Genomic DNA, 27,954 nt, shown 5'->3' with positions numbered 1-27,954 from the left:
GTTATATTTCACTATTGTGCATATAATTTCATATTGACATATCAGTTTTTCTCCCATATATTTTGTGATTTAAATTACTCTTTCAGATGAAGTAATGAAATTTACATACAAGTGGTACTACATGGAAAGTATTATGTTAAGCAAAATGACTCAGAAAGAAAGGGATAGACATAGAAAGATTGCATTCATCTGGGAAACATAAAGTAACAAAATAGGAGACTAACACCCAAGAATGGCCAAGATTAATACCAGGAATTTTACTCCATGGCTTGGAGGCCAACCACATGTGCTAGGGGAAAAGGGAGCTCAGAGAAGGGAACACCAAATAAAGGGTATTGGGAGGATCCTCCCAGGATGGGAGAAGCATGCTGAAAGTAGACTATAGACCAAACATGATTGTTACCCATTGCCTCTTTTGCAAACCACAACACCCAATAAGAGAGAGAGAACAAAAGGAACAAAAGGGAATGCCCTGCCACAGAGGCAGGGTAGGATGGGAGGGATGGGGGTTAAGAGGGAAACTGGAATCCGTGGTGGTGGGAAATGGGCACTGGTGGAGGGATGGGTATTTGATCATTGTATAATTGAAACCCAAGCACAAAAATTTCTTACTACTCTTGCATGAAAATGGAGAATGTTATGTCTTACCAGGGAGTCAATAGTCTAAGTCTGCAACTGTACTTCATGATGTCTCACTAATAAAAATTTTTAAAAAATTGCTCTTTCATCACAAGCATTTGTTTATGTTATGGCATAGTTTGATAGAAAGTTGACCTTAGCACTGTGATCCACTCTTTAGAATGCAGTCAGGTTCACACTGTCCCTTGAGAAAGTACTTGAATTTAATCAATTTTGGCCATCCATGATTCTGTTTCAAAGCATCTTCAAATTATACAAGACATATAAGTAAGCATTTACGCTTAAGAGTTAATTGTAGGTGAAAACAACAAAAGCAATTTAGTTATTTAAAATACTAATCATCTTCTAATGTTATTTTATGTAGCGTTTCAAGCTTGTCTAATCTTACAGTCTTAAGTAAACCATAAAGAGGTCCAAAAATAGTACAATGGATAGGGCATTTGCATTGCATGTGGGGGCCCAGGTTTGATCTCGAGCATACCATATGATACCCCAAACAATGCCAGGAGTGATTCCTGAATGCAGAGTCCTGAGTAATTCCTGAGCATCACTGTATATGGTCCAAGAACCTTCCCCCCCGCCCCGGCAAAAAAAGGAAAAAAAATTGAAAGAAAAGAAAATGCTCAATCCAAGCACCATATTCTAAAATAAATAAATAAACCATAAAGAATGGCTTTGTATAATCACTTTGAACTCTTTTGCTATTATTTTCAATCAGTGGTGTACCATGTCCAAGTTGTATTTACTAAACTAGATTTTGTGCAACAGAGAGTAGGTGTGGTATTCAGGCCAAAGACATTTTCAATAGAAAATTCATCATTTGCAACATCAGTTGTCAGCACAGGTGCCCTGGTTCAAGTGATCCACCCAGTTCTGGGAATGGAAATGCTGACACCGGACTATGAGGCAGTTGCCTGATATCATCTGTGCAGGAAATAGAGAAAACTGAATTTATAAATAATCCTAACAATTTCCACGTCCTTCTGAGATGACATGGCTAAATATAATTACAACGGGTCTATATGCCCTTATTGCTATGTTTGTTAAGTTTTTGATGAAAAATCTTAATATAGATTAAAGGAGCACCAGTTCTTTCACATAGCGTTTTTCCTTCTCTTCAACCATTGTAGTTATAAAATATCTATCAACAGTGACTAGATGATCCTAACTAAAGAGATTTAATTATACTTCCAGCTAAAATATGTTCCAGAGTGCTCCTAGTTTCACCAAAAAGGGAAGTCACAACACATCATTAACAATAATTCTTACTACTCTTACATGAAAATGGAGACTGTTATGTCTTACCAGGGAGTCAATAGTCTAAATTAAGACATCCAGGACTTCAGTACCCAATTCTTCTATGTCTTTATGGCTCTATCTCTCTGGAGACAGACATCTTACGATGTTTATGGATTTTTACCAGAACTGTAATCATATGTTTTCTCAGTGATTCGCTTAGCAATAGGACTTTTAGGCCATACCCAACAGTGCTCAGGAGTTATTTCTGGCACTTAGTGATCACTCATTGCGGTGCTCTGGAGACCATATGCAGTACCAGGGACTGAAACAGGGTCAGCCTTGTGCAAGGCCAGCACCTTAACCCTGTATTATATTTTTGGCCCCTACTATAAAGTTTTTTTATAGCAGCTTTATTGGTAAATACTCCACATGTTAAATAATTTACCAGCTTAGAGTATGCTAACACAGAAGTTGTTTTATTTTAACCTTTTTCAGAATTTATTTTTCTTCTCTTTGTTTCTTGATTGCTTTTCCTTGAAGGATGGGCTCAGTGTCCATACTCGGCTGGCACTGTGGGACTGGCTGACTGTGCTGTGATCAGGCTCTGCTGCTCACGCCCAGCAGTGCTGTGGTTGGCCTTGGCTGAGCTTGGGAGTCATCAGAGTTAGATACAGCAGTGTTTGGGGACTCTGCATATACACCCCGCAGTGCTGGGTAGGTAGGACATGTGGTAATGGGGACTGAACTCTGGACTTCTGCCTGGAAGACAGCTACACTACCAACTTGAGTGATCTTCCTGCCCCTCTCCTTTATCTCAAGAGTTGCACAATTATTAGTACATCAATTTATAAGCTTTTCTTGATTCCTCACTTGATCTCTACATCCATTAGCATTTTCCATGCCCTCGAATGGAAGACAGTCATGAATGCAGTTACTATCTTTATGATTGCTTGTTCAGATGATGCTTAAAATTGAAATTATGCAATTAAGTCATCTTTTGTGGTGGGGTTTAATTTAGCCAAACTTTCTCAGAGTTCTTTTATGTTGAAGAACTCATCAGTACCTCATTCCTCTTCCTGTGAAAAAATATTTCATTGAATGGATATATACCTAATTTTTGTTATTCACTAATCAGTTCATGGAAATTTACATTCTTGGCAGTTTGTGGGCAATTATGAATAATGCTAACAGTTTGGTTTAAGCAACTGTTTGCCATTTCTCTTGGATATTACATCTAGGAGTAGAATGTTTAGGTCATATAGTAACTCTTGGTTTTACTATTTGAGAAACTGCCAAATTATTTTCCTCAGTAACTGCATAATTCTACATCCTTAGTAGCAATGTTTAAAGAATGTACCACTTGTTATACATCCTTGCCAACACTTTTGTTGTCATCTTGTTATAACCAGGTGGATGTAAAGTGACATCTCACTGTGGTTTTTATTCCTGGTAGCTAGTGAATGACGCAGATCATCTATTCATGTCCTGTCATTTGTACATCTCCTGTGGGGTTATGTCTCTTCAAGTCTTTTCCCATTTAAAAAAATCTTCCTTTTGATTTTTGAGCTACATCTGCAGTGCTCAGAGCTTATTCCTGGCTCTGCACTCACAAGATAGCTCACTCCTGGTGGTGCTTGGTGACTATATATGGTGCCAGGGATTGAATCTGGGTCAGTCATGTGCAAGACAGGTACCCTATATCATTCCAGTCCCTGCTTTGCCTGCTTTGAAATTGGACTATTCCTATTTTTTATTATTTAGTTATGAGTTATTTTTTAAAAGTTATGTACAAGTCCCTTATTAGATGTATACTTTACAAATACTTTCTCCCATTTTGTGAGTTGTCTATTTTCTGGATGGTATTCTTTGAAGGACAAAGATTCTTAATTTGATGAAGTTAAGCTTATCTAACTTATTTTTACTTACACTTTTGGTGTCAAATATAACAATTATTGACTAATTCAAGGTCTTGAAGATTTGTATCTGTTCCATACAAGGAGTTATAGAATGTCAGCTCTGATTAATTTTGAGTTAATATTTGTATGAGGAGTGAGGCAGAGCCTAACTTCACTTTTTGCTCATGGATATTCATGTGTCTCAGCCATTTATTAGATAGTCTACCCTTTCCCTTTGAATTAAATTTAAAAATCAATTGACCATCATGTGTGACACATAAGAGCTTTAGAACCCTTTGTCTACTGGATTTGTGAGATCATTATAGTTCTAAAAGATAGTTATTAACCTCACATTTAAGTTCACGTGTATTTGTAACTACAAAGTTTGAATATGAGGATATTGTGAGGCTGTAAATAAGTGAGGTGGGGTGAATGGGAGAAGCTTGTACTTTACAATGCAAACTATTTGCTCCAGGAAACTTACTTGGCAAAATAGTCTTATAGCGATTTTTAGTTCCATGACGAGGAATGTCAATTTCTTTGGGATCCACGAAGTTCATTGGAATTTCCTACAAAAATACATGATATCAAATTAGTGTATCTAATGCTGCCACAAAGAAAATCTTCACAGAAAGGCATCTGCTCCAGAGCACTATTGAACTTAAAATTCATTTTAAAATAGCAGATTACCACCTGGCTGGCTAACACCCTTACTTTCATAAACATATCATTGCCTCCTGACAATCTGATTCTACGAAATGACTCTCAGTTAGAAAGTTCTATTCTTCACACAATTATTAAAGAGACATATATAACTTTGGCCTGTATTTTTTGTTTGTTGTTTTTGAGGAGAGTGAGATTTTTTAAAATCCTGTTCTGAAATTAGCAGGAACCGGAAACACTGACAGTTTTTTAAATATATTTTTAAGAAAATTTTCTCTAAATTTTTATGAAAACCCAATATCGAAAGCTTCACTCAGGTGGATGCTCTTTTAACATTAATTGTGACTTGTTTAAGATGATTGAATTCCTCTCCAAATAGCCAACATAAAGGGATCCTATAGCTGTTGTTCCACTGATGATGGCAGGCTGCTCTTTGATATTTAGGGTTTACGATATACAATACATATCTGCCTATGGTTGTAAGTGCAGTATTTGTAGTGTATTTGTGCCGGACAATGTTTTATTTCATTTTATAAGCACTGTAGCACTGTAGTACTATCCTCCCGTTGTTCATTGATTTGCTCGAGCGGGCACTAGTAACCGTCTCCATTGTGAGACGTTGTTACTGTTTTTGGCATATTGAATACGCCATGGGCAGGCTCTGCTGTGTGTGGGGGATGTTCTCGGTAGCTTGCCAGACTTTCCGAGAGGGACGCAGGAATAGAACCTGGGTCAGCTATGTGCAAGGCAAACACTCTATCTGCCATGATATTGCTCCAGCACCCAAACTTTATGGTGTGTTCCTCCAGTGGTTGCAGAGGGAAGACTTAGAATGAAAGTGACTCTGGGGAAATGTATTATACCCAAAGTCCAGAGAGCTTGCAGCTGACAGAGAGAAAGCAAACAGTATACCAAAGTCTTCAGAAAGATCCAAATGATTATTTTAAAGTAGATTACATAAAATGAGTTTTTTTTAATTTAAAAAAACATATTTTGAAAATTGTGTTTTTTAAATTTACAAAAGGTGACTTATATAAGGTTACTATGCCATAAAATAACTTATTTTAGATCATGTAAATATTTTTATTAAACCTTCTCCAGTGAAAAAGAGTTCAGCCTAATATTCATGGAAATAAAACAATTATGTTAAAATTTTCTCATGTTTTAAATAAATGAAAAATAAAATAGCTGAGATTGTTCTCATTTTTAGTCAATATGAAGATTGGAGAAATGTTTTATTGTTATTATTATTATTATTATTATATTATGAATTTGAACTTGGTCCACAAAAAGGAGTAAGATTGTTCTGAAGGGTGAGGGACTTTCCAAGCAGTTCTCAGGGAACCCTGAAGTCACTCCTGGTGTACTTGGCTCCTCTGTGCTTGCTGAATGCTTCAGTGCTTAGGCTGCTGCCCAGACCCGGGGGTACTTGTACCCCGGGAACCCTGTAGTACTCTGGAGTTCTGGAAATAGATCTTGTACATGCTAGGTATGTCTCCAGCCCTTTCAACTATTTTCCCAGTCCCAGGTAATATATTTCTTAACATAATTTCCTGAAATTGCATTTTTAAAAAATATTTACTATATTTATTCCTACTCTAACTCCAACTAAATGTTCAAATCGCTGTTTTAGGTTCTAGCAGAAGCAAAATGAACTGAATGTTCAATAGATACCACACGTCCATGGCATGACTGCTAATTTTAAGCAGGCCAATCTCTCTTGGAGAAGCCATTAAGTAGATGTCTTTGCTCCTTTTCCACACCCCCCCCAACTTTTATGACATACACTGACATTATCTTCCAGCATTACATCTCTTCCTTTTTCTAAAGACCCTTTATGGGCCTTTTCATTACACTCAGAAACATGTCACATTGGATCCATCTTGGAGAATAAAGCAGCGCTCTCTATAGTTCTAGGAAAGGAATACTAAGTGCACCTTAGGATTGCTGTGGTGATATTTGACTATTCTTTCCTCTTTCGAGATCTCATTTTCTTCACACGTAAAAGTACAAGCACTATAAAGCCTAACATTTTAAAATGCAGGTTTGCATTTTGAACCGATCCTAGAATCTCTCATTTATTGTATAAAGCAGATATGACAAGATATACAACTGATTTAAGGATCAAGGTGGTTCCCCCATCCCCACTCCCCACTCCCTGGGTTCAGAGGGCACGCCATGTCTATGTTCAGGACTTACTCCTAGCTCTGTGCTCAGGATTACTCTAGGTGGACTCAGGGGTTTGTTAAGGAATAAACCCAGATCAGCGGATGCAAGACAAGTGCCCTGCCTACTGTGCTATAGCTTTAGTCCCACAAAAGGGAATACTCCTCTTGGATAACAGTTAGATCCAAGAAGGTCTATTCTGTCTCCATGCTCTCTGGACAGAAATAGGTTTTGTGAATTGTTGTCTCCAGCAACAGTGACAGATAATTAACATTTTCTGTCCACACTCCATCTTTTCCCCTTTGCTCCTCATTTAATTAATAAGACTTTATTTCATTGCAAAGTAAAATTGAACAAACAAGGAAAACCAGGGAATTATTCCTTTCTTCTCAAACTCTTTTCTTGACTTCTTCACCCAATTCATCTACGCTACAGTTGCCTGTAGATTTTCTCCAGTTTTCTCTCTTCCTTTATCAATAATACTATATAGGGACTGGAGCAATAGCAGAGGGGGTAGGGCGTTTGCCTTGCATGTGGTCAACACAGATTCGATTCCCAGCATCCCATATGATCCCCCATGAGTGCATGAGCCAGGAGTAAGCCCTGAGCATTGCCAGGTGTGACCCAGAAAAAGCAAAATAATAATAATAATAATAACAAATAGTAGACAGCTGTAGACAGCTTATGATAGACTACCATCACAGTTCATATGCTTGTCTCTAGAAATTCCAAAATATCACGTTCTAATACTGACTCCTCTATAGTGATCTTTTATTTATTTAAATGTATGTTTTATTTTAATTTAAATTATTTTTAGGTTGGGGACTACACTTGGGTGTGTTCAGAGGTTACTCCTGACTCTGAGCTTCGAAATCACTCCTAACATCCTGTACTATCACTCTGGACCTTAGACTGCTTTTTTCCTTTTTTTTTTTTTTTTTTTTTTTTAGTGTTTTGGGCCACACCTGGTGGTTCTCAGGGGTTACTCCTGGTTCCGCACTCAGGAATCACTCCTGGTAGTACCTGGGAGACCAAATGGGATGCTGGGGATCAAACCCAGGTCAGCCTCTGCAAGGCTTTTCCTGCTATACTTCCTGCTTGCTCTGGCCTCAAGACTCTAGAAAGATCTTTTAAAACACATATTTAACATCTTAAATATGTAGGAAGATTCAGGTTGTTTTTTTATACCTTACATTTCAACCTTTGTGTCTTCTCACCTAAATTTCAATGCTTCAGTTGTACTGAACAATTAAATTCCCCAATAGCAAGTCTTTTCCCCTCTTTCCACTTATTTCTTGCCATTTTATCTAGCCAATTCCTACATATGTTGACTCATTTTTGCAATCATGTTGCAATCATGTTGACTCCTTATCAAGAGCTAATGAGATGGAGGGTGTATTTAAAACCATTGCACTTTAACCTTATGAATGGTAACCATTGTTTACTGCAAACTACTGGATTGGAGGGAGGATCATTTTAGTCTGAGCCTCCATTGCCTTGTGATATATCTACTGAAGATTGGATAATAAAGAGCAGGCTCACCATGAATTCACTTTGGAGTAAGTGTGAACTTGCCACGACATCCCGCAGCTGTGACTTTGTGAGAATGCGGCTGGCTGATTGCAGATACTCCATTGCTACCTTCTCCCGTGGAGTTGGGACAGCCACAAAGGGTTCAACATTTCCCAAGCTACTCATGTCCAGTGTTAGAGATACGTTGGACCCTCGTCTATATGGGAGAAGAATGGCATTAGTTTAAACACCACATGAGTAATATTGTCATTAAAAATCATCTTTTGCTATAAACCAACCATTCAGTGAGAAGTTTGACAGAAATAAGAACCAAATGTCTTTTTCTCTTGTGGTACCATAATTGACTATATTACTATCCATAGCTGGATTTTTTTTCTTTTGAGAGTTTGAAAAAATAGTTTAATAAGGAATATCCTTGTTACTGAAACAATAGGATAACTAATAACAAATGAAAATTAAGAAAAAGTAATTATACTTTAATTGAGAAACCAGATGTGACATAAACCAACTATATATGTAGACCTGGAAGTCTAGAATAAAAGTCATATAGTCATCTAATATTTTTGCATTCATGATATTTTCTGACACATGATGCTCAAAGGAAAAATTAACTATCTTGTCTAATTATTGACACCAAAAGACAGTTTTATATTATGTATTATTTACAACTTCTGGGTCAATTTCAAAAACTAGCTTTCAAATACACCATATATGTGCATATATTATGTTTGTGTATATATATATATTTACACAGGTTTGTGTTTAATGTTAAATTCTGTCTGGACTATGGAGATGATACAATTTATATTTTCTCCTGTAGTTTCCTTCCTTTTGTTTGGAGGTAGGGGCTGGGAGTGCCTATTCCAACTCATAAAGTTTCAATGTCCTGAACAGAAGGTGTATGTGCTTTCAACTAAAAACATTAGTTATATTGAATCAGGGAGTAATAATAAAGGCATCTGTGAGATAGAGGATAAAAGGCAGAGACTATAGTCACAGAATTATTAAGTTTATAAGGGTCTTAAATCAGTCTTAGGCAATCAAATATGGTACCAGGTGGTTGGTAACCCAAGAAAATAAATAGCAGGTCAAAACAAATGTGAGCACAAATAGTCAAAATAAATACCACACCCTGCAAATTATTTATTATGAATACCATCTTACATATATATTAAGAGATCACATCAGGATACTGTCAAATGACTAGAGCTTAATTATTAGAATAAACAACAACAAATATCATTATCGACATATTCTGTCACTGATTGCAGCTTTGGTTCCATTCTATAGTTTGATGTGTAATATCATAATTTTTGTTAATTTCTAAATGGCTTGTAATTGTAGTTTAATTCTTGCTTTAACATGATGGTAATTTAAGTGCTTGCCCATTTTTTTTCTTTATTTAACTTTTAGTTATAGTACATGGAAATCAGAGAATGGCTGAAGTTACTAATGTTTGAAATATATTTTTCTGCAACATATTTAATGATAATTTTCCTAAGTATATTACAGCTGATTTGCTAGCAGCTAGTCTAATTCTTCATATTTATTAATATATGTGCATATTTGGTGATATATAGTGATATAATTATTAAGTGATAGATTGTATTTTTATATTGTTAGATATTAGAGAAATTTTCATAAAATTTTCCTTATTTTTTTCTGCTGTATTTATCAGAATCTGTGATAAATATGTGAGTCTTCAATAATTGTTTTGCTATTTTTTTCTTATATCTGCAACTTTTTTTTTTTTTTTTGCTTTTTGGGTCACACCTGGTGGTGCTCAGGAGTTACTTCTGGCTCAGCACTCAGGAATTACTCCTGGAAGTGCTTGGGGAACCATATGGGATGCCGGGGATTGAACTCAGGTCAGCTGTGTGCAAGGCAAATGCCCTCCCTGCTGGCTATACTATTGCACCGGCCCCCTGCAACATATTTTCGGTGCTGGTTGGGTGGGGGGGGGGGCTTCTAAACTCAGGAGCCTCTGGGGGTCACTCCCAGCCGAACTCGACCAATCAGGTTTAGTTCAATGCTAGAGTCTGAGGATATAGAGTTGCTTGGACTCCCCAGGGGACCTATGGGTTACCCCTAGATGTTCAGAGTCTCTAGGGCCACAGAGACAGTGCCTGGAAACCATGTGGGTTCAAACTTGCCGAGTGAGCTCCCTGGATCCAAGGTTATATATTTTATAAAAGTTTTTACTAAATACGTTTAGACCACAATGTTATTTGAAGAGATTAATATCTTTACCTTCCCTGTATGTTTTATCTATAGTAAATACTTCCCTATTAATTACATCTGGCTTTATATCTGACATTTAAAAAGATGTGATATAATTATGATTTTTTAATATTCTTATAATAACTTCTACATGATCAGAGAAACTTCTCTAGTAACATACTATAGAAATGATCCCTGAAAGTATAGCCCGGCAAGCTACGGAGAGGATTCGATATGCCAGACACAGTAACAACAAAGTCTCCAATGGAGACGTTACTGGGCCCGCTCGAGCAAATCGACGATCAACGGGAGGGCCTTTACCTTTTTACCTTTACCTTTATAATAACTTCTAACTCTTTGGGATCAGTGTATGAGGCATTAGAGTGTGATGTTATTATTATTATTATTATTATTAATTTAATTTAATGGATCTATCACATCTTACACAAGGACAATGAAGAAGATTATCCATGACTTCTACTCGAATCTCTTCGATAGCCATGTCCACCTACCCACATACTAAATCCCGCAGAATGGATATGTCGTTCCCAACGTTCTCCCTTCCAAAATCCAACACGCCAATTCGTCAGTAAAGAAGCAAACAGCACCCGGCTCAGACAAGGTCAGACCCATAACACCTGAAGAATCTGCCGTCATCAATACACTGGCTTGGGTCTTCATACGCTACCTGTCTGAATGCAAGGTTTTGTCCCAATGGAAAACCAGCAGGACTTGCTTATAAATGGATAGACATGGAGAGTATCATGCTAAGTGAAATGAGTCAGAAAGAGAGGGACAGACATAGAAAGACTGCACTCAGTTGTGGAGTATAAAACAACATAACATGAGTCTGACACCTAAGGATAGTAGATATACAGAACAGATAGATTGCTCCATAGCTAGAAGCCTGTCTCATGAGCAAAGGGGAGAAGACAGCTGGAATAGAGAAGGGATCACTAAGATAAAGATAGTAAAGTAAAGTAAAGGCCCTCCCGTTGATCATCGATTTGCTCGAGCGGGCCCAGTAACGTCTCCATTGGAGACTTTGTTGTTACTGTGTCTGGAATCGGTCAGGATGAGAGATGAGTGCAGAAAGTAGATAAAGGACTAAACATGATAACCTCTCAGGATCTGTATTGCAAACCATAATGCCCCAAAATAGAGAGATTATGGGGAATCATGTCTGCCATGGAGACAGGGGGAGAATTGGAGAGGGGGCATATACCGGGGATATTGGTGGTGGGGAATGTGCACTGGTAGAGGGATGGGTGTTTGATCATTGTATGATTGTAACCCAAACATTAAAGCTTGTAACTATCTCACGGTGATTCAATACAATTTAAAAAGAAATAAAAAGAAAACAAGCAGGACCATTCTGCTGTACAAGAAGAGAGATATCCACAACATCGGCAACAATTCGATCTGCCTGTTGTCTGTCATCTACAAGCTGTTCACAATAGTCATCCTGAAAAGGACTGGCAGAACACCAGACGAAGAACAAGCATGTGAGCAAGCCGGGTTCTGAAAAGGATTCAGCACGATAGACCATATACACACGGTGACCAAGCTCATTGAGGTTTCTTGGGAGTTCAAGATGCCGCTGTCTAATGTTTATCAATTTAGAGAAGGCCGTTGATTCTGTTGAGACTGAAGTGGTCATCAAAGCCCTATCCAAACAGGGTGTTCAAACTCAATACAACAAGATCGTCCGTGAGCTGTATTATGGATTCACCACCAGGATCTCACCATTCTATAAGGAAGTGATCATTGGCGTAAAGAGAGGGGTTTGGCAAGATGATACCATTTCACCGAAACTCTTCAGTGCCACCTTTGAGAACGTCATAGGAAGACTGGAATGGGAAGGAATGGGAGTGAAGATAGACGATCACCAACTACACCACCTCCACTTTGCTGATAACATCGTTCTAATAACACCAAACATTAGCCAAGCAGCACGAATGCTGGCCAACTTCGACCGTGAGTGTGGAAAGGTTGGACTGCAGCTGAATCTCACGAAGACAATGTTCATAAAAAACTAGTTCCTGACATTCCATTTGCTCTCAATGGAATGACAACCTCCAAATGCAAGTTACGTGTGCCTTGGTCAAGAAGTCAACATGACGAATGACCTGGCACCTGAGTTGCACAGGAGGAAGAGAGCGGCTTGGAACGCCTTCAAGAGCATCGAAGAAGTTGTTAAGAGGGAGAAGAAACTCCGGCTCTGGGCACATCTCTTCGACTCCACCATTCTCCCTGCACTAACATATGCCTCAGAGACCTGGGCCCTATGAAAACAGGATGAGATTGCTATTCGGGTATCCCAAAGGGGAATCAAAATATCTATGCTTGGAGTATCATGCTTCACTCAAGTGAGAGAAAGAATCTGGAGTTTTGACCTCTGTCGATGATCGAGAATCAGGGACGCTGTCTCATTTGCCAAGCAGTCAAAAATCAGATGGGCTGGACATGTAATGTGATTTGAAGACGATGGCTGGACTAGAGCCGTTACCGACTGGATTCCATGGGACTTCAAAAGAATGCGTGGCCTCCCACTACAAGATGGTCAGACTTCTTCGTCAAGACCCTGAATGAATGGTTTGAGGTTCTTTATGTTCCTGGAGCGAGCAGATGCCATTGGGCTACATTAGTACGAGACAGGGTCAAATGGAGACGTTACGGGTGCCTGCTCGAGCAAATCGATGACTAACGAGATGTCAAATGATCAAGTGATAATAATAATAAACTTAATATTGTTATGACATCACTATAACATTATTATTATGATAATATTCTAAGTATCACCAGTGTGATAGAGGGGATATGAATCGCCTTCACTCTGTGTGTGTGTATGTGTATGTGTGTGTGTGTGTGTGTGTGTGTGTGTGTGTGGTTGATAGTGATGGACAGTGTTTCTGAGTAGGAGGTCAACAGTTGAGGAGGAGTAAAGAGTGATTTTTAAATGGGCAAAAATCTTTAATATTGGTAGGAAAACAGTTTTACTGTTTCTCAAACCAGTTCATTCATCGTTTTTAAAAAATATTTTATTTTATTGACAGACATATCAGAACATCCTGGTTCTTATAATAAATTGTCTGTTGGTCTTTTTTTAAAGTATATTTGTGAGACTAGCTTTTGTTGGTTTCATAGAAATTTTAGTAAGGAGTTAGGGCAGAGACTATGGAAAGGCTTGCTAATCATATGCTATTTAAATCATTATTCCTTTCAGTCAACTTCCAGCCTCCCAAAGATAGGGTATCCACAATCTGTCAATTGGCTGATACACAAAGAACAGAGGATTCAACACGGTTTCTCCACCAAGTCAGGTCAGAGAAGCTCTCTGCCACAGGAGGCATTTGAGTCGGGCCTTCAGGTAACATTTAAAGGATACATATTTAACAGAAGATTATTTCAGAGAGATAGAATACTGGCAGGAGAAAAAGAGTGGGAGAAGGAAATCGTAACTTTTTAAAAAAAAAGAATGGCATTGAAGCTGTTTGAGCTCAAGCTTATTCTATAAAAATGTATTTCACAATTGGGGGGTGAGAAAGTTATAGAAATGAGAAAGATGAAAGAGTCATAGTAGCACAAAAACACAAAATTTGCCTGACCAAATCCAGATAAGAGAGAATTTAGATTTTAGAACACTTGGTCATTTCCACTTGTGTTGCCACAGAAGACCCTGCCCAAATCTTGGGAAGAGTAAAATCTTCAGAAATTCCTAGATCTACTCATTAAATCCATTTGGTTTAATGGATTAAATTAAATCCATTTGATTTAATGCGTAAATTTTCTAAGGAATCTGTGATAAACCAGGAGGCACAGGAACCTATCATGCAAATTGCCTTTGTGAGGAAGAATGCCTTTTTGTCTGGCAAGGGAAGAAAGGAAGCTAATATTTATTAAACATTTCTTATTTGCCAAGCACCGTTCTAAGCACTTTCACATATGTTATCACAATCTTCACAGCAGCTCTCTGGGATATTACTTTCCACCCCCATTAGCAGGTGAAGAAATAACTAATTTAGGAACATAGGAGGGGAACAGAAATTCCATCCAGGCTTGAATAAAAACCTTTCTTCTTTGCCATCCGTGAACAAGGATATGGAGGAAAGTTTTCTGTTAAGACAATAAAGTCGCTGAGTGGAGTTGGAAGTCCATTGTTGGTGGGAAGATGAAGATTCCTGAAGGCTGTGTGGAGGCAGTAGGAGACTCAGGGTGAAGATTTCCTCTTTCCAGATATTCTTATCTCTGCTCCTCTCCTGCCTTTCCCATGTCCTTGAGCTCAACCTTTGGTACAGCTATTCAGCATCTTTGAGTGACTTGGGATGTGGCGCAGTGGTAAAGTGAATATCTTGCATGCAGGCGAACTAGTTCAATCTCCAGTACTGCCTCAAACCAAATCAACTAAAACAACATCTCTTTATTTAATCTCCATTTCCTCCTTTTATCTAAAATGAATAATTAAGTGTATCTACATCAAAAGTCTATTACAAATATTTATCATAATTTCAGTGCACTGCTTATAACTAGTGAGGCCTGACAAAATTAAATTTAAGCAATAATAAATGAAGTCCTGGGGCTAGAGAGATAGCACAGCGGGTAGGGCGGTTGCCTTGCATGTGGCCGACCGGGTTCAATTCCCAGCGTCCCATATGATCCTCTGAGCACTGCCAGGAATAACTCCTGAGTTAGTTAGCAGCGCCAGGAGTAACCCCTGTGCATCACCAGGTGTGACCCAAAAAAAAGCAAAAAAAAAAAATTAAGTCCTGCATCACTCACCTTCTGCTTCTCCATGAGTTTGTTTTATTTTATCTTCACAAAAAAAGCAAAAATTATTTGTACTGAAATTAATATTTTGAATCTACACAGTTGCCACAAAAGAAAAATACATCCTTCTTGATAACCTATTTATCTGAAAATTTCCTTTTATTATGGCAAATCCACTTCCCCTGAACCTTCAACAATTACAGAACACTTCACCTAACACCTCAGACAATGTCTCAAAGTTCAATTAGAGAGTTAACTTGCAGAGGCAGTTGACCTTACAAAGACCATTTTCCACAAAACATCTCTTATCATACTAAGTACTCTCTTATCCTGGCTGTGAAATATTACCATAGGATGTCATTAACATGGAAAAAAAATCTCTGCTTTTGTTAATTCTTATTTTCAAGGAACAAACAGAATTTAGGTTAATTGAAATACAGTGGCCTTAGGAAATCTAATCAGTAGCCTCAAATTGAAAATCTGACCAATAATTAGTCCTCCTATGCTTGCAGAACATTAAACCTCTATGAATATGTAACATATATTCATATATTTATTTTAAAGTTTTTATTATGAAGGTAAAAACTGCTCATTGTAAAAACACTTGTAAGATAGAGATGCTTAAAATAAAGAAATTAAAATCACTCAGAGTCCCATAAATTTCATTGGCATTTTAAACTGACATGCCTTTATAGGCGGTAGTAGCAAGGCACATTGTTTCAATTTTTGATTCTTTGGTTATATATGAAGGATAAATACATTTTTATATGACTAGCGCTCATTTACTAGTTCCTACTTTTTGAGAATTATCTATTCACACTCTTTTCTAAATTTATCTTGTACCATTCCTCTGTTATCATCATGGTAACACATTAATTTTAAACCTAGATGGTGCCTACATACAATATTAACGACTTAAATATCAAAAGTCAAATTATATACAGCATATTTATCTTTTCTTTTGAAGTGCCTTAAATAATAAATAGATTTTTTTCTTGAAATTTTAGACCTCTTGTTCATTTGTTTTGGTTTTTGGGACCACACTCGGCACTGCTCAGGGGTTATTCCTGACTCTGTACTCAGGGATCACTCCTGTTGGTGCTCAGGGACCATATGGGGTGCCTGGAATTGAACCCGGGTCTGCCTCTTGCAAGGCAAGTATCATACCTGCTGTACTATTGCTATGGCTCCTGAAATTTTAGACCTTTTAAACTTATTTGTTTGGTTGGTTAGTTTTGGGACCACACCCAGTGGGGCTCAGGTTTTACTCTTGGCTCTGTGCTCAGGGATCTCTCCTGGAGGGGCTCAGAGAACTAAAAGTGGTGAAAGGGATTGAATAAGAAAGACATTTCAAAAAAGAAAGCACACATTGTAAGTTAAATTAAGTCAGATATATAAAATATAGTGGGCGAAATCGAAATAATTTAGTGAACAAAAATAACTGAAATCATACGAGAGCTGCTCCTTTAATGAAAGCAGAATGGACAACTGAAGAACACAAATTCTCATTCAACACTTTGCTTCTCTTTTGTTGTGTAACTCTGGACAAACTGTTTAGACTTTTTTATGCCTCAGGATTGCTTCTGAACAAAAGGGAACATAATAAAAAGCTTTATCAAGCTCCCACTGCAGCACCAATTATTATTTATGCCAAAAATAAATAAGAGGGAGGAAATTCAAAAGATACCAATGCAAACAATTGAAGGAAAAAGCAAATTCTTAAGGAAAGGTAAAAGGAATGCAATAAACAGCATGCTAATTAGAATTAAATAAAAGGAAAACATGTATAAATATTATGTAGGGGCCAGTGTCACACATCCATTTCAGCAAGATAATATAAACAAATCTCTGTTGAAATAGTTTAATTCTGTATCACTAATGACCAGAGGTGGATGAACAGACAGTTACAAATACAAGGACACTGATTTTGAGTTGGAAAAACTTAGAAACTAATTGTTTGTATTTTGTGGTAATAGGACTATTTGCAGGATTTTAGAAGCTGGATTAAGAGAAAAGTTATCATCTCCATCATAAAGGCCACAGGCTCTTTACTAGAGAGCATAACCTTTACTAAAATTTACTAATTCTTCAAAAGGGATTGGCTTGCCACAGAGACAGGGTGGGATGGGGGGGATGGGGGTGGGAGGGATATTATCCATGGTGGTGGAAAATGGGCACTGGTGGAGGGATGGGTATTTGATCATTGTATAATCGAAATGCAAACACAAAAAAATTGTAAATCTACAACTGTATCTCATGGTTTTTCACTAATTAAAAAAAATTCATTTCATAAAAAAAAGAATATGGAACAATCAAAATTGTCCTCTAGGCTTACAATCTCAACTAGTTTTCTGTCAATATATAAGAATATTTATACAGATTCATTTTAAAGATTAATTAAAATCTGACTCTAGTACTTTGTTAAATTTATTTGAAATAAAATTTCTATATAATAAAAAAAATTTACTAATTCTTAACTAAATTCTTACTAATTTGGTGTACCTTGGCCCCTGAGAAGAATGACACACAAGCTTTGGTGCCTCATTTAGTATCCAGCAAAAGATGGAAAAGGAACAGAACAAACTGAAATGAATGATCATTTGCCTGTAGTCCAGGAAGATGTACTTCTGAAACTACTGAATTATAAAATTAAATTTCAGTAAGAAATGGAGGTAGCTGCTTATCCTGCAGAACCTGAAATGGGAATGGACAAATAATACATCGTAAGACTAAGAGAATTTTGTACAGAATGATAAGAGATATGATTTTTTGAGTTTCTCCAGTCCGAATCTTTAATTTTGCCCTGTTAAAAATAGAAATAGCTTGTTCTTAGCTCTCCCTATTAGTGTACACATCTAATCCTGTGTAGTGGGAAGTAAGAATATTAATATTGATGTGCTTCCCAGATGTGAAATGTGCTGTCGAAGAGAAAAATAGAGTAGACGCCTGCCCACATTTCAAACAGACTAACACCAGAGGAGCAGAGGCAACCTGACGTAACCACAGATTGCATTTGGGATGTCCTTGACAGGGTAGTAGTGTCGCTTTGTAACCATGGAGTGTACTCCCAATTGTTTATGCATGTCCTTGAGATACTCTCGACCTTGCTTTGCAAAAGATATGCTTGAGAATTTTTACTTTCCTACTCTTCTGCCAGCTGCCTGCAAATGACTTCCCCCACTACATCAGAGTCCCCATAAAATGAAAGTTCTAATCTTGCTAGACTCCCATCTTTTGAGCCCACCTGTGTCCTTTGGCACAATAAACCTGAGTCCTCCCAAATCAAATGAGTGCCTACTCCTCGGTTTTTTGCTGGCTCTTGGTAAGAATTTCTGCAACTCTCTAAATCTAGGTTCAGCCTCCTCTCCATGACATAACCAGAATAAAGTTTAAATGTCAAGCACCTTGTCCCCTTCCCAACATTTTTTTTTTTAGTGATTGAAATTTACTCATTCCCCCTAAGTATTTTGTTTTCTAGGACAGACATTATCTAATTAAATAGAAAAGGAAAAGAAAATACTATGTCAAAAAAAGTGATAAAAACAAGTGAAATAAAGGAATGGGGCTCATTTGTGTGAATAGACTGATTTCCTTAATTCTTAGAAATTGCAGATGCTACAACTTTTAACTATCAAGGGTAATGGTCTTTAAGAAATGGTTTATTGTTTCTCTTCACTTATAAATAATTTGTGTATTGTATAAATTCCCTTCCTGAATCACTTGACAGATGAGAAGGTAAGTATATATATACATATATATATATATATATATATATATATCACACTAAGAAAGTGAATTTGTGACTGAAATTTGAAGTTCTTAGAAAGTTAAATGTGACATGATTGCAACTTCACTAATTTCTGAAAGCTAAAATACATGAATTGGCATATGACCATTCATAATAATTTTCCTAAGGGAAATTTTGAAGAAAGTTATGTAAGAAGAATCAAAGATACGGTCTATGAACTTGGCATGCAAGGAAGGCAAACCAGATATAAGAAGGTAATAAATATATTTCACTCTAAATAAATGGGAAATCTTAAAGCATAGAGAACATTTGGGTATCAAAAGTGACTAACTTTCCTACTTGTTAGCTCCTGCTTGACTTGTATAATGTCGCTCTCCCTTTTAAATAAATAGATATATTCAAATTTTTCATGCAATGATACCAGACATTTTATATATGTGCAAGAAAAAAGCAAAGTTCACAATGCCTTTCTTTTTTCATTTTACAAAATAAAACTCAAGGGAATAATTTAAAAAATTATGCATGTTACATTGTTCTCTAAGGATTGACCTTGGAAACTGAGTTTAAATTAATGCTTGTACCTCACTTAAGTGTTTTCCATTTCAGACTCCTTAATCTATTAATGGGGATAATAATAAAACCAATTGGGTAGAGTCACATTAAAAAAGTTAAAGAAGCAGGGATATGTTGGGTGAAGGAACTGATTGTAGATGAGCTCTTGCTTGTACACTAAAAATGTCAAGCTTTTCTCAAATTAACTTTATAAACTGTTATTTTTTATTAAGAAAAATAGTAATGTATGTCAATGCACCTTAAAATTCTCCTTATGTAATAAATGCATTTTTTTAAAAGTCTAGGGCTGGAGCGATATCACAGTGGGTAGGATGTCTGCCTTGCACGCGGCCCACCCGAGTTCAATTCCCAGCATTCCATATGGTCCCCAGAGCACCACCAGGAGTAATTCCAGAGTGAAGAGCCAGGAGTAACCCCTGTGCATCTCTGGGTGTGACCCAAAAAGCAAAAAAAAAATTAAAAGTCTAAAAAAGCAAAACTATGTGAATACTTACAATTAGTTGCAATCAGATATGACATGTTAATTATAATAACTATATAGTAGTTGTAGTTTTTACTTCACTTTATTCATATATGACTGCGTGGAACTATTGGTGTATATGCATGTGTGTGTGTGTGTTTATACTAACAGATATTTGAAGAAAATAAGTTTGGTAAATTTGGTTAGCAATTAAGAGTCAGTAGCATTGTTTTATATGAAATCAATGATCATCTAAGGTGGGGCCATTATTACATCTCAAGCTCTTAAAATTCTTATCTCATGTCCTCAAAATTAATGACTTCTTTAGATAAGCATAATAGATAGTGACTAAAATATGTGGATAATAAAAAGACAGAAAAACTGTCCAATAGTACTATAGAGTGTAAAGTAACTGTTAGTATTATTTTGTGCATATCCTTTTCACCTCTTTGTATGGATATATATCTCAAAATGTCTATGTTTGAAAAGTAATCACTGGACAAAGAGTGTAGAAGAGACACAATTGGGGTTCACTGACTGTAAATTAGCTTAAATCCTTTTCAGCTTTATTCAGATTTCTGCTGTAGTTCCTCCCTAGAAACCTCCCTAACACTAACATCTCCCAGTCTGATGTTTTCTTAGCTATCACAAGAGCAATGTTTGATCACAGAATATAATAAATGATAATAAAACCAAAGCCATCTGGCTTTGGCCATAGGCAACTTCTTATCTAGTCTTTGTGTATTTTTCCATTAAAATAAATCACATCCTATCTAAATTTTTGCTCCAGGCAGACCAATCAACCTTGAATTATCCCTCTAACCTTACAAATAAACCTGTCACAACTCTTTCAGATCTAATCCTCCTAATACAAGGATCTCTGAAACCTCTTAGCAATTTTCCCAGTGTTTTCATCAAGGGAAGAGAAGTAGCTTCGCCTGAATTGTGAAGTCCTGAAAGGCAAGATAGTCATCACTTTGCACCAAGTCCTGAATGCATGGGAAACAATACTTTGAAAGTCTTCTTGTACAATGGTGGCAAATGAATTGATTAGGGTAATGCTATGTGTTATGACTGAGCTCTGCCAGCTTCTGAAATTTGGGGAATCAAAGGGGCATGTTATATAAGAGTTTTTTTTTAATGAATCACTGTGAGATACAGTTACAGACTTAGAAAATTTCGTGATTACGTTTCAGTCATACAATGATCGAGTACCCATCCCTCCACCAGTGCCTATTCTCCACCACCAATGTTTCCAGTATCCCTTCTGCTATCCCCTCCATCTCTCCCCCCTGCCCCCCAACCCCGCCTCTGTGGCAGGTTCATTCCCTTTTACTCTCTCTTTCCTATGGGTGTTATGGTTTGCAACATGAGTACTAAGAGGTCATCATGTTCGGTCCATAGTCTACTTTCAGCACACATCTCCCATATCCCTCTCTCCAAGCATCCTTTACTTGGTGGTCCCTTCTCTATCTCGGCTCCCTTTTCCACCAGCATGCATGTGAGGCTGGCTTCCAAGCTGTTTTGAAATATTAGAATGAGAAGCAAATTATCCAAATGCAGTAAATGGTACGGCTAATACTTAATTTAAATCATTTGTAGATATCAATGAAATCTGAGCATTAACATCCTAAAAGGAATGGTTATTTTGTTCATAAAATAGAATAAAAGAAGTAGAGCTTTGTCTTGTAACCAAGTATGATTAATTTTCACTTTTTTCCCCCTTTGGCATTAGTTTTTGTTTTGACTGTCACTCATGGTGAGGAGGCTGTTTCCCTTTTAACAAAAGAACAAAATGATGGGAGGTATAATTTTAGTTCCCAGTTTCAGTTTTTCCTAGTTAATAAAATTAATTAAGAAAGCAACGATGTTAAAGAAATATTAAAAATCCTCAGCTCATGAATCATTTTTTCAGAAATGCTAAATATGAATTTAATACTTAAAACTTTAAACGACAAACATATTTTCTTAGTAAGGCTATACAATTAGTAACTCCCTATCTCTAAGCAGTCAATCACCACTCTTTCAATACTGAACAGTATAACTAAATTAAATATATTAATTTAATTTCAAGCGCACAAATAACACACAATGATCCTACAACTTAGCTATTTTTTTCTCTTCTTTTTTGGATCCCACCCAGCGATGCTCAGGGGTTACCCCTGGGTCGTGCACTCAGGAATTACTCCGGGTGGTACTTGGGAGACCATATGGGATGCTGGAAATCGAACCCAGGTCTGCCCCGTGCAAGGCAAACGCCCTACCCGCTGAACTATCGTTCCAGCCCCAACTTAGCTATTTTTTGAGTCATCAAAAATGTAAAGCTGAACAGCCTCTTCAGTTTATTTTACATCTCATTGTGCACTCCAGTTTTGAAAAATTGAATTTTCAGCAACGATAACATAAAACAAATGCCCCAGTTAAAAACAGAGCACAAGAAATGAATAGACACTTTCTAAAAAGACACTCATAGATGACTGAGAAGTCATGAAAAATGCTAATCATCTCAATGAGATATGATTTCACCTCTGAGAGAATATCTTGCATGAAAAATAAAAATAACATGTGGCAAGCATGTGGAGAAAAAGGAACTCACACACAGTTGGTCAGGATGTAAACTGGAGCAACCATTTTGGAAAACAATATGGGGCTTCCTCATAAAACTAAAAATAGTATCTACTAACCCAGCAATCCTACTTCTAGGTATTTATTAGCATCATATGAATACATTAACTCCAAAAGGTTATATCTACTATAATGTTTATTATAGCATTACTTACAATAGCTAAGACACTGAAACTACCAAAGTGCCACCCACTGATAAATGACTGAATAACAAAGATGTGTGTTTACACATCAGACTACTGTTCAGTGATTTTTAGAAAGATGAAAAATGGAAGCAAAATGGAAGAAAATGCAAGGAGGGGCGTTATCTGAAGTATAAAACAAGTCAGAGGAGAAAGACAAAATTGGATGATTGTATTTTTGTGTGCAAAAGAAGGAAATAAAACAAATGAATAACAACAATGCCCCAAGGTGGCAGTGGACATTGTTAACTGAGGTAACTAGAGGGAGAGAGGGAGGTGTCAAGTGTGAGCAATGATAGAGCAACTCCAGTGAGTGGTGGTGGATATTAAAAAATAATTAATCCACTTAGAATTGAATCCTGGGGCCAAAGCAATTACTCAAAGGGCTGGAGTGCATGCTTTGAATGCAGGAGGCTTGTTCTTGGTTCCTAGCATCACATTACCCCCACGCAAGGTCACGACACTGAGCCATGAGTAGTCCCCAGTACCACTGGGTGTGGCCCTCAAACAAACAAAAATTGAACTCTGTAATCAATCCTTAGGGAGAATATAATTGTTTGTTTGAATACTTTTTACTACTTAAAATAGCAATCAGGGCCTCATCTTAATCTTAGAAATAAAAACATAAAATTCTATAGTTCTAAATCCACACAACTGATTCCAATAGATTTATATGTCACAGTATCTAGGTATCAAACCCAGACAAAGAATAAGTATTTTTACCTGTCTAGCTAGACTGAATGCTGATAGAATAAATTTGACTTGATTGTTAAAAAGAGAAAATTTAATTACTGGAGGATTCTGGAAAGCAGCAGTCGCATAAATAAACAAATGAATACATATTTTTCTCCTTAAAGAGTGAAAACATGATACTAAACATTTCTTTTTCTTGTCCCTGCAAAGATTCTTGGGGATTATGTACATATTCATGATACAATAAATTGCGACTTTGGAATTTCTTGTATACATAAAATGATGGTATCAAAATCCATCACAGTCACGGTCCTCCCATTGTTCATCGATTTGCTCGAGCGGGCCCAGTAACGGCTCCATCATGAGACTTGTTGTTACTGTGTTTTTGGCATATTGAGTACGTCACGGGTAGCTTGCCAGGCTCTGCCCTGTGGGTGAGATACTCTCGGTAGCTTGCAGGGCTCTCCGAGAGGGGTGGAGGAATCGAACTAGGTTCAGCCATGTTGGCTGCGTGCAAGGCAAACCCCTACCGCTGTGCTATCGCTCCAGCCCTATCAAAATCCATATTGTTAATATTATTCCATTACAAGAAAGAATGAAAGTACTGATGAAACTATCACATAAAAGGAGAGTGAAAATACTTCGTTAAATCAAAGAAACCATACACTAAAGGATCATTTATTTTATTATTCTATTTATAGCACATTTCCAGAAGAGACAAATCCATAAAGATAGAAAGTAGACTGATGGCTGCTAGGAACAGAGGTGTAGGGAATTGGAGAGTGAGTGCTAATGGGTCTGATACTTCCTTTGGGGTGATGAAATGGTCTGGAATTACAGGTGTTAAGAAATTGTCAGGACCTTGTGATTAAAACTTTGATTCTAATTTTCTTACAGCATTTTAATAATCAACATTCTGTTAAGTGTTGAATAAAAATTTTGCTGATTATTTTTAAAAAGAGGACAAAGAAAGAAAGCAAGGAAGGAAGAACAAAAGACAATGAAAGTAAGAAAACAAGAAAGGAAAAGGAAGAGAACATGTTAGAAGGATTGGAAATATTTCTCAAAGACTTTTTAAGTGGCAAGAGCTATAAAGTTCCCCAGACTGTATGCACAGTTCCATGGAAAGAGGCAGCTCTTATAACTTGTAGCTGGTGGGAAATTTTTGCAGTCAATGTGTATATGTGTTTGCATAACAAAATAAATATTTAAAGGACAATAGTATATAAATGAGAACAATATGTATATGAATAACAATAAATTTCACCATGGGTTTCATGAGCAAAAACAAGTGACTATTTTATCACACAGAGCAAGATTCTATTCATTTTATTGATCTGCCTATTAGCAATAGACCACATATTTTCTAATAAATTAGAAGCCACGGTAACAATTTTTCTCAATATCTCTCTGAGTTGTGATCACTGAATTCCTTTCATCCTCCATACTTTTGTCTTTCTAGAGAGAGAGAACAAAAGGGAATGCCCTGCCACAGAGGCAGGGTGGGATGGGGGGGTGGGGGGTGGGAGGGATACTCCGGGATCAGTGGTGGTGGAGAATGGGCACTGGTGGAGGGATGGGTACTCGAGTACTTGATCATTGTATAATTGAAACCCAAACACAAAAATTTGTAAGTCTACAACTGTACCTCATGGTGTCTCACTAATAAAAATTAAAATTAAAAAGATAATAATAAAAAATAAATCAAATATGCTATAGAGCAATCATCTGTTTTGTAGAAAAATTGGTGAGGTGTGAAAACAGTTAATAAAAATCATAGCAGTTAAAAAAGTCTCCTTCAAATAGGTGCTAAATTTAATTATTATTTTTTCCAAACACACATAGAAATAAAGAGCTGTTTGGAATTTTTGCTCGTTATATGTTTGCTTATTTCCTCATTACACCCTCTCTGTCTAGGGATTGAGGATGCTGAAAAAAAAAAAGAAGAAGAAAGAAAAGATAAAGGATTGATTTCCACAGACTTTGTTTTCCTTTCAAACTAGAGTCAAGCATGAGTCCTGTCTTAGTTTCTGTATTCCGTGCATGACTTCAGGATGAGAAGTATCCAGCTCTGTAGCTAATAATAATAATGGACTCATGTAGTGACTGTTGTAATGTAGTAAGTTAAACTCAATTGGTATTAATGGTGATGAGGATGGCAACTCACGTTAATTGCATTTTGCCTGCAAGATGTGGTTTACCTCACTTTATTGACATCACTTTATTTTCACAGTAAATTTGAGAGCGGTAGTATGGTTTAGTCTTGACATGTGGGAAAATGAGGGTCAGTTTATCAAAACCCAAGCAGTTTAGTATGCTAATATCAGCAGTGATTCCTCAGACTTGATTTTTAACCACAGAGCAGTGAGAAACTTAGTTCAACAACCAACTTTTACTGACTTTCAACCAACGTTCTGCTTTCAAAAACTCACACTGGGTGCTGGGGAAGGAAAACAGAGGACTCATGGGACAAGATCTCTGACCTTAAGGACTTTTTAGAGACTAAGAAAAAGGAAACCTTAAAAGAATTATTTTAGTCATTTGATAAAATCATTTGACTTACAAGCGGCCAACATGGCCGACCTGAGTTCGATTCCTCTGCTCCTCTTGGAGAGCCTGGCAAGCTACCGAGAGTATGTCGCCTGCACAGCCGAGCCTGGCAAGCTACCCGTGACATATTCGATATGCCAATACACAGTAACTGCAAGTCTCATGATGGAGACGTTACAGGGCCCGCTCGAGCAAATCAATGAACAACAGGAGGACCGTGACCGTGACCGTGATAAAATCTAATAATGACTAGGAATAAAAGGTACTTACTTTTAAGAGCATATTTCTTTACACCAAACCTTTGAATTTCTTTTAATCTTGGAGAGGAATACTTATAAAATTACATTTCACTAAGGAAAATCTCAGGTCGGCCATGTTGGCTGCTTGTAAGGCAAACGCCCTACCGCTGTAGCACAGCAGTAGGGCGTTTGCCTTGTATGCAGCAGGCTTGGCAGAGCCAGGTTTGATTCCTCCGCCCCTCTCGGAGAGCCCGGCAAGCTACTGAGAGTATCTCAATATGCCAAACACAGTAACAACAAGTCTCACGATGGAGACGTTACTGGACCTGCTCGAGCAAATTGATGAACAACGGGAGGACCGTGACCGTGATCGAAAAGGAAAATCTCACATATCTGACACAAATTTGATACTTTTAAAAGCAACTATATTTGATATCTATCTGAATATCAAATTCAGGTATTCCAGATACTATAAAACAGAGCTCCCAGAAGAGAGCGACGCAGAGTCTCCTGTGCCCGCACGAGGCTGTCTTCACTGGGGCCCCTCGGAGTAGGGCGGGTTGAGTCTCCCTCCCTGCCCCAAGCAGAACCATGCCAGCCAAAAATCTCCAGAACCCAGCCACAGCCATGGTTAAGGCCACTCTCCACACGCTCGGATGAGCCTCACGCATGAAAGAACCGGCAGAGGAACCCAGATGTGTGAGACACAAGCCTGAGAGCTCCAAGCCTACTAGGATTGGGACTGGCCTTCTCTACCCAGACCCCCCCTCCCCAGTTTTCTAGTAGCTTGACAGTCACACCCACAAACTGCCCCTGGCACCATGTAATCTCATCAATGGCCAAGATCCAGAGACTATAAAACAAAGCTCCCGGAGAGTGTGACACAGAATTTCCCTATACTTTAGCCCACTGATATACCTACTCAGCACACATGTATTTGGTTTTAACATACTTGCTTGTAGTCTCTTATATGTGGGCTCTTGGATTGCTCAGCAAGCTAATGAGAGTATCCTACCCACACGGCACAGCCTGGTAATCTACCTGTGGCATATTTGCTATGCCAAAAACAGTAACAATGATGGGATTCCTCTGACCCTGAAAAAGCCTCCAATATAGCAGTGTTGGGAAGGGCGAGTAAGGGGAGGCTGCTAAAATCTCAGGGCTGGGACGAATGGAGATGTTATTGGTGCTTGCTCGAGTAAATCGATGAACAATGGGATGACAGTGGTACAGTGATCTAGCTGAAATCTCTATAATGTCCACATTTGGTGTAAGGTGCAGACAATCTTGTCATTAACTGGAGTGCATCAAAGTCTACCTTGACCTTAAATGAACTCACAGTCAAACGGAAGAATCTGCTACCTCCAGTTTCTCCACATGCTTATCCAAGAATGGTAATTTATTTAAATATATATTCCTGTGTTTGTTCAGTGTGAATGTAAAAGTTCACCACCCAGAAACGCAATTGTGGGCTAGGGTCAGTTAGAATAAACCAGAAGTGAATGCTACTCTCTAAACTCATTAGCCTTTCACCTTGAAATTTCAGAGTGGGGAGTTGCTTCCTTTTGGCCACTAAAGAGCCAGTGAATTTTTTCTGGATAACTCTATGACCATGGATTATATTTAAAGGACCATCACTTCTCAGATGGAAGGAAAGACTTCCTCTTCCAATTACCTGGAAGAGTTGCGTTCGTGATAAATGAAGAGTGAAATGCTTGGTTTGATCACCCTGATCATATTCTTGCCAATGTAAATATGTAAT

At 37.5% G+C, this 27,954-nt stretch overlaps 1 protein-coding gene and 1 pseudogene across 2 annotated transcripts in view; both read right to left on the bottom strand.

Annotated features, from left to right (window-relative positions):
* The window catches only part of PTPRR (protein tyrosine phosphatase receptor type R), a 328,064-nt gene that overhangs the window by 51,669 nt on the left and 248,441 nt on the right, over positions 1 to 27,954 (bottom strand). For both annotated transcript variants that reach the window (XM_056130658.1, XM_056130659.1), the window contains 2 exons: positions 8,145 to 8,331; positions 4,258 to 4,342 (listed from right to left, as the gene is read on the bottom strand). In XM_056130658.1, coding sequence (XP_055986633.1) covers positions 4,258 to 4,342; positions 8,145 to 8,331 — 272 coding nt within the window. The remainder of the gene's footprint in view (positions 1 to 4,257; positions 4,343 to 8,144; positions 8,332 to 27,954) is intronic.
* On the bottom strand, positions 10,487 to 10,566 carry LOC130039010 (uncharacterized; annotated as a pseudogene).

Source organism: Sorex fumeus, unplaced genomic scaffold, assembly GCF_029834395.1.
Source record: "Sorex fumeus unplaced genomic scaffold, SorFum_2.1 ptg000081l, whole genome shotgun sequence".
Lineage (NCBI taxonomy): Eukaryota > Metazoa > Chordata > Mammalia > Eulipotyphla > Soricidae > Sorex > Sorex fumeus.
This window is presented reverse-complemented; position numbering and strand designations above follow the sequence as displayed.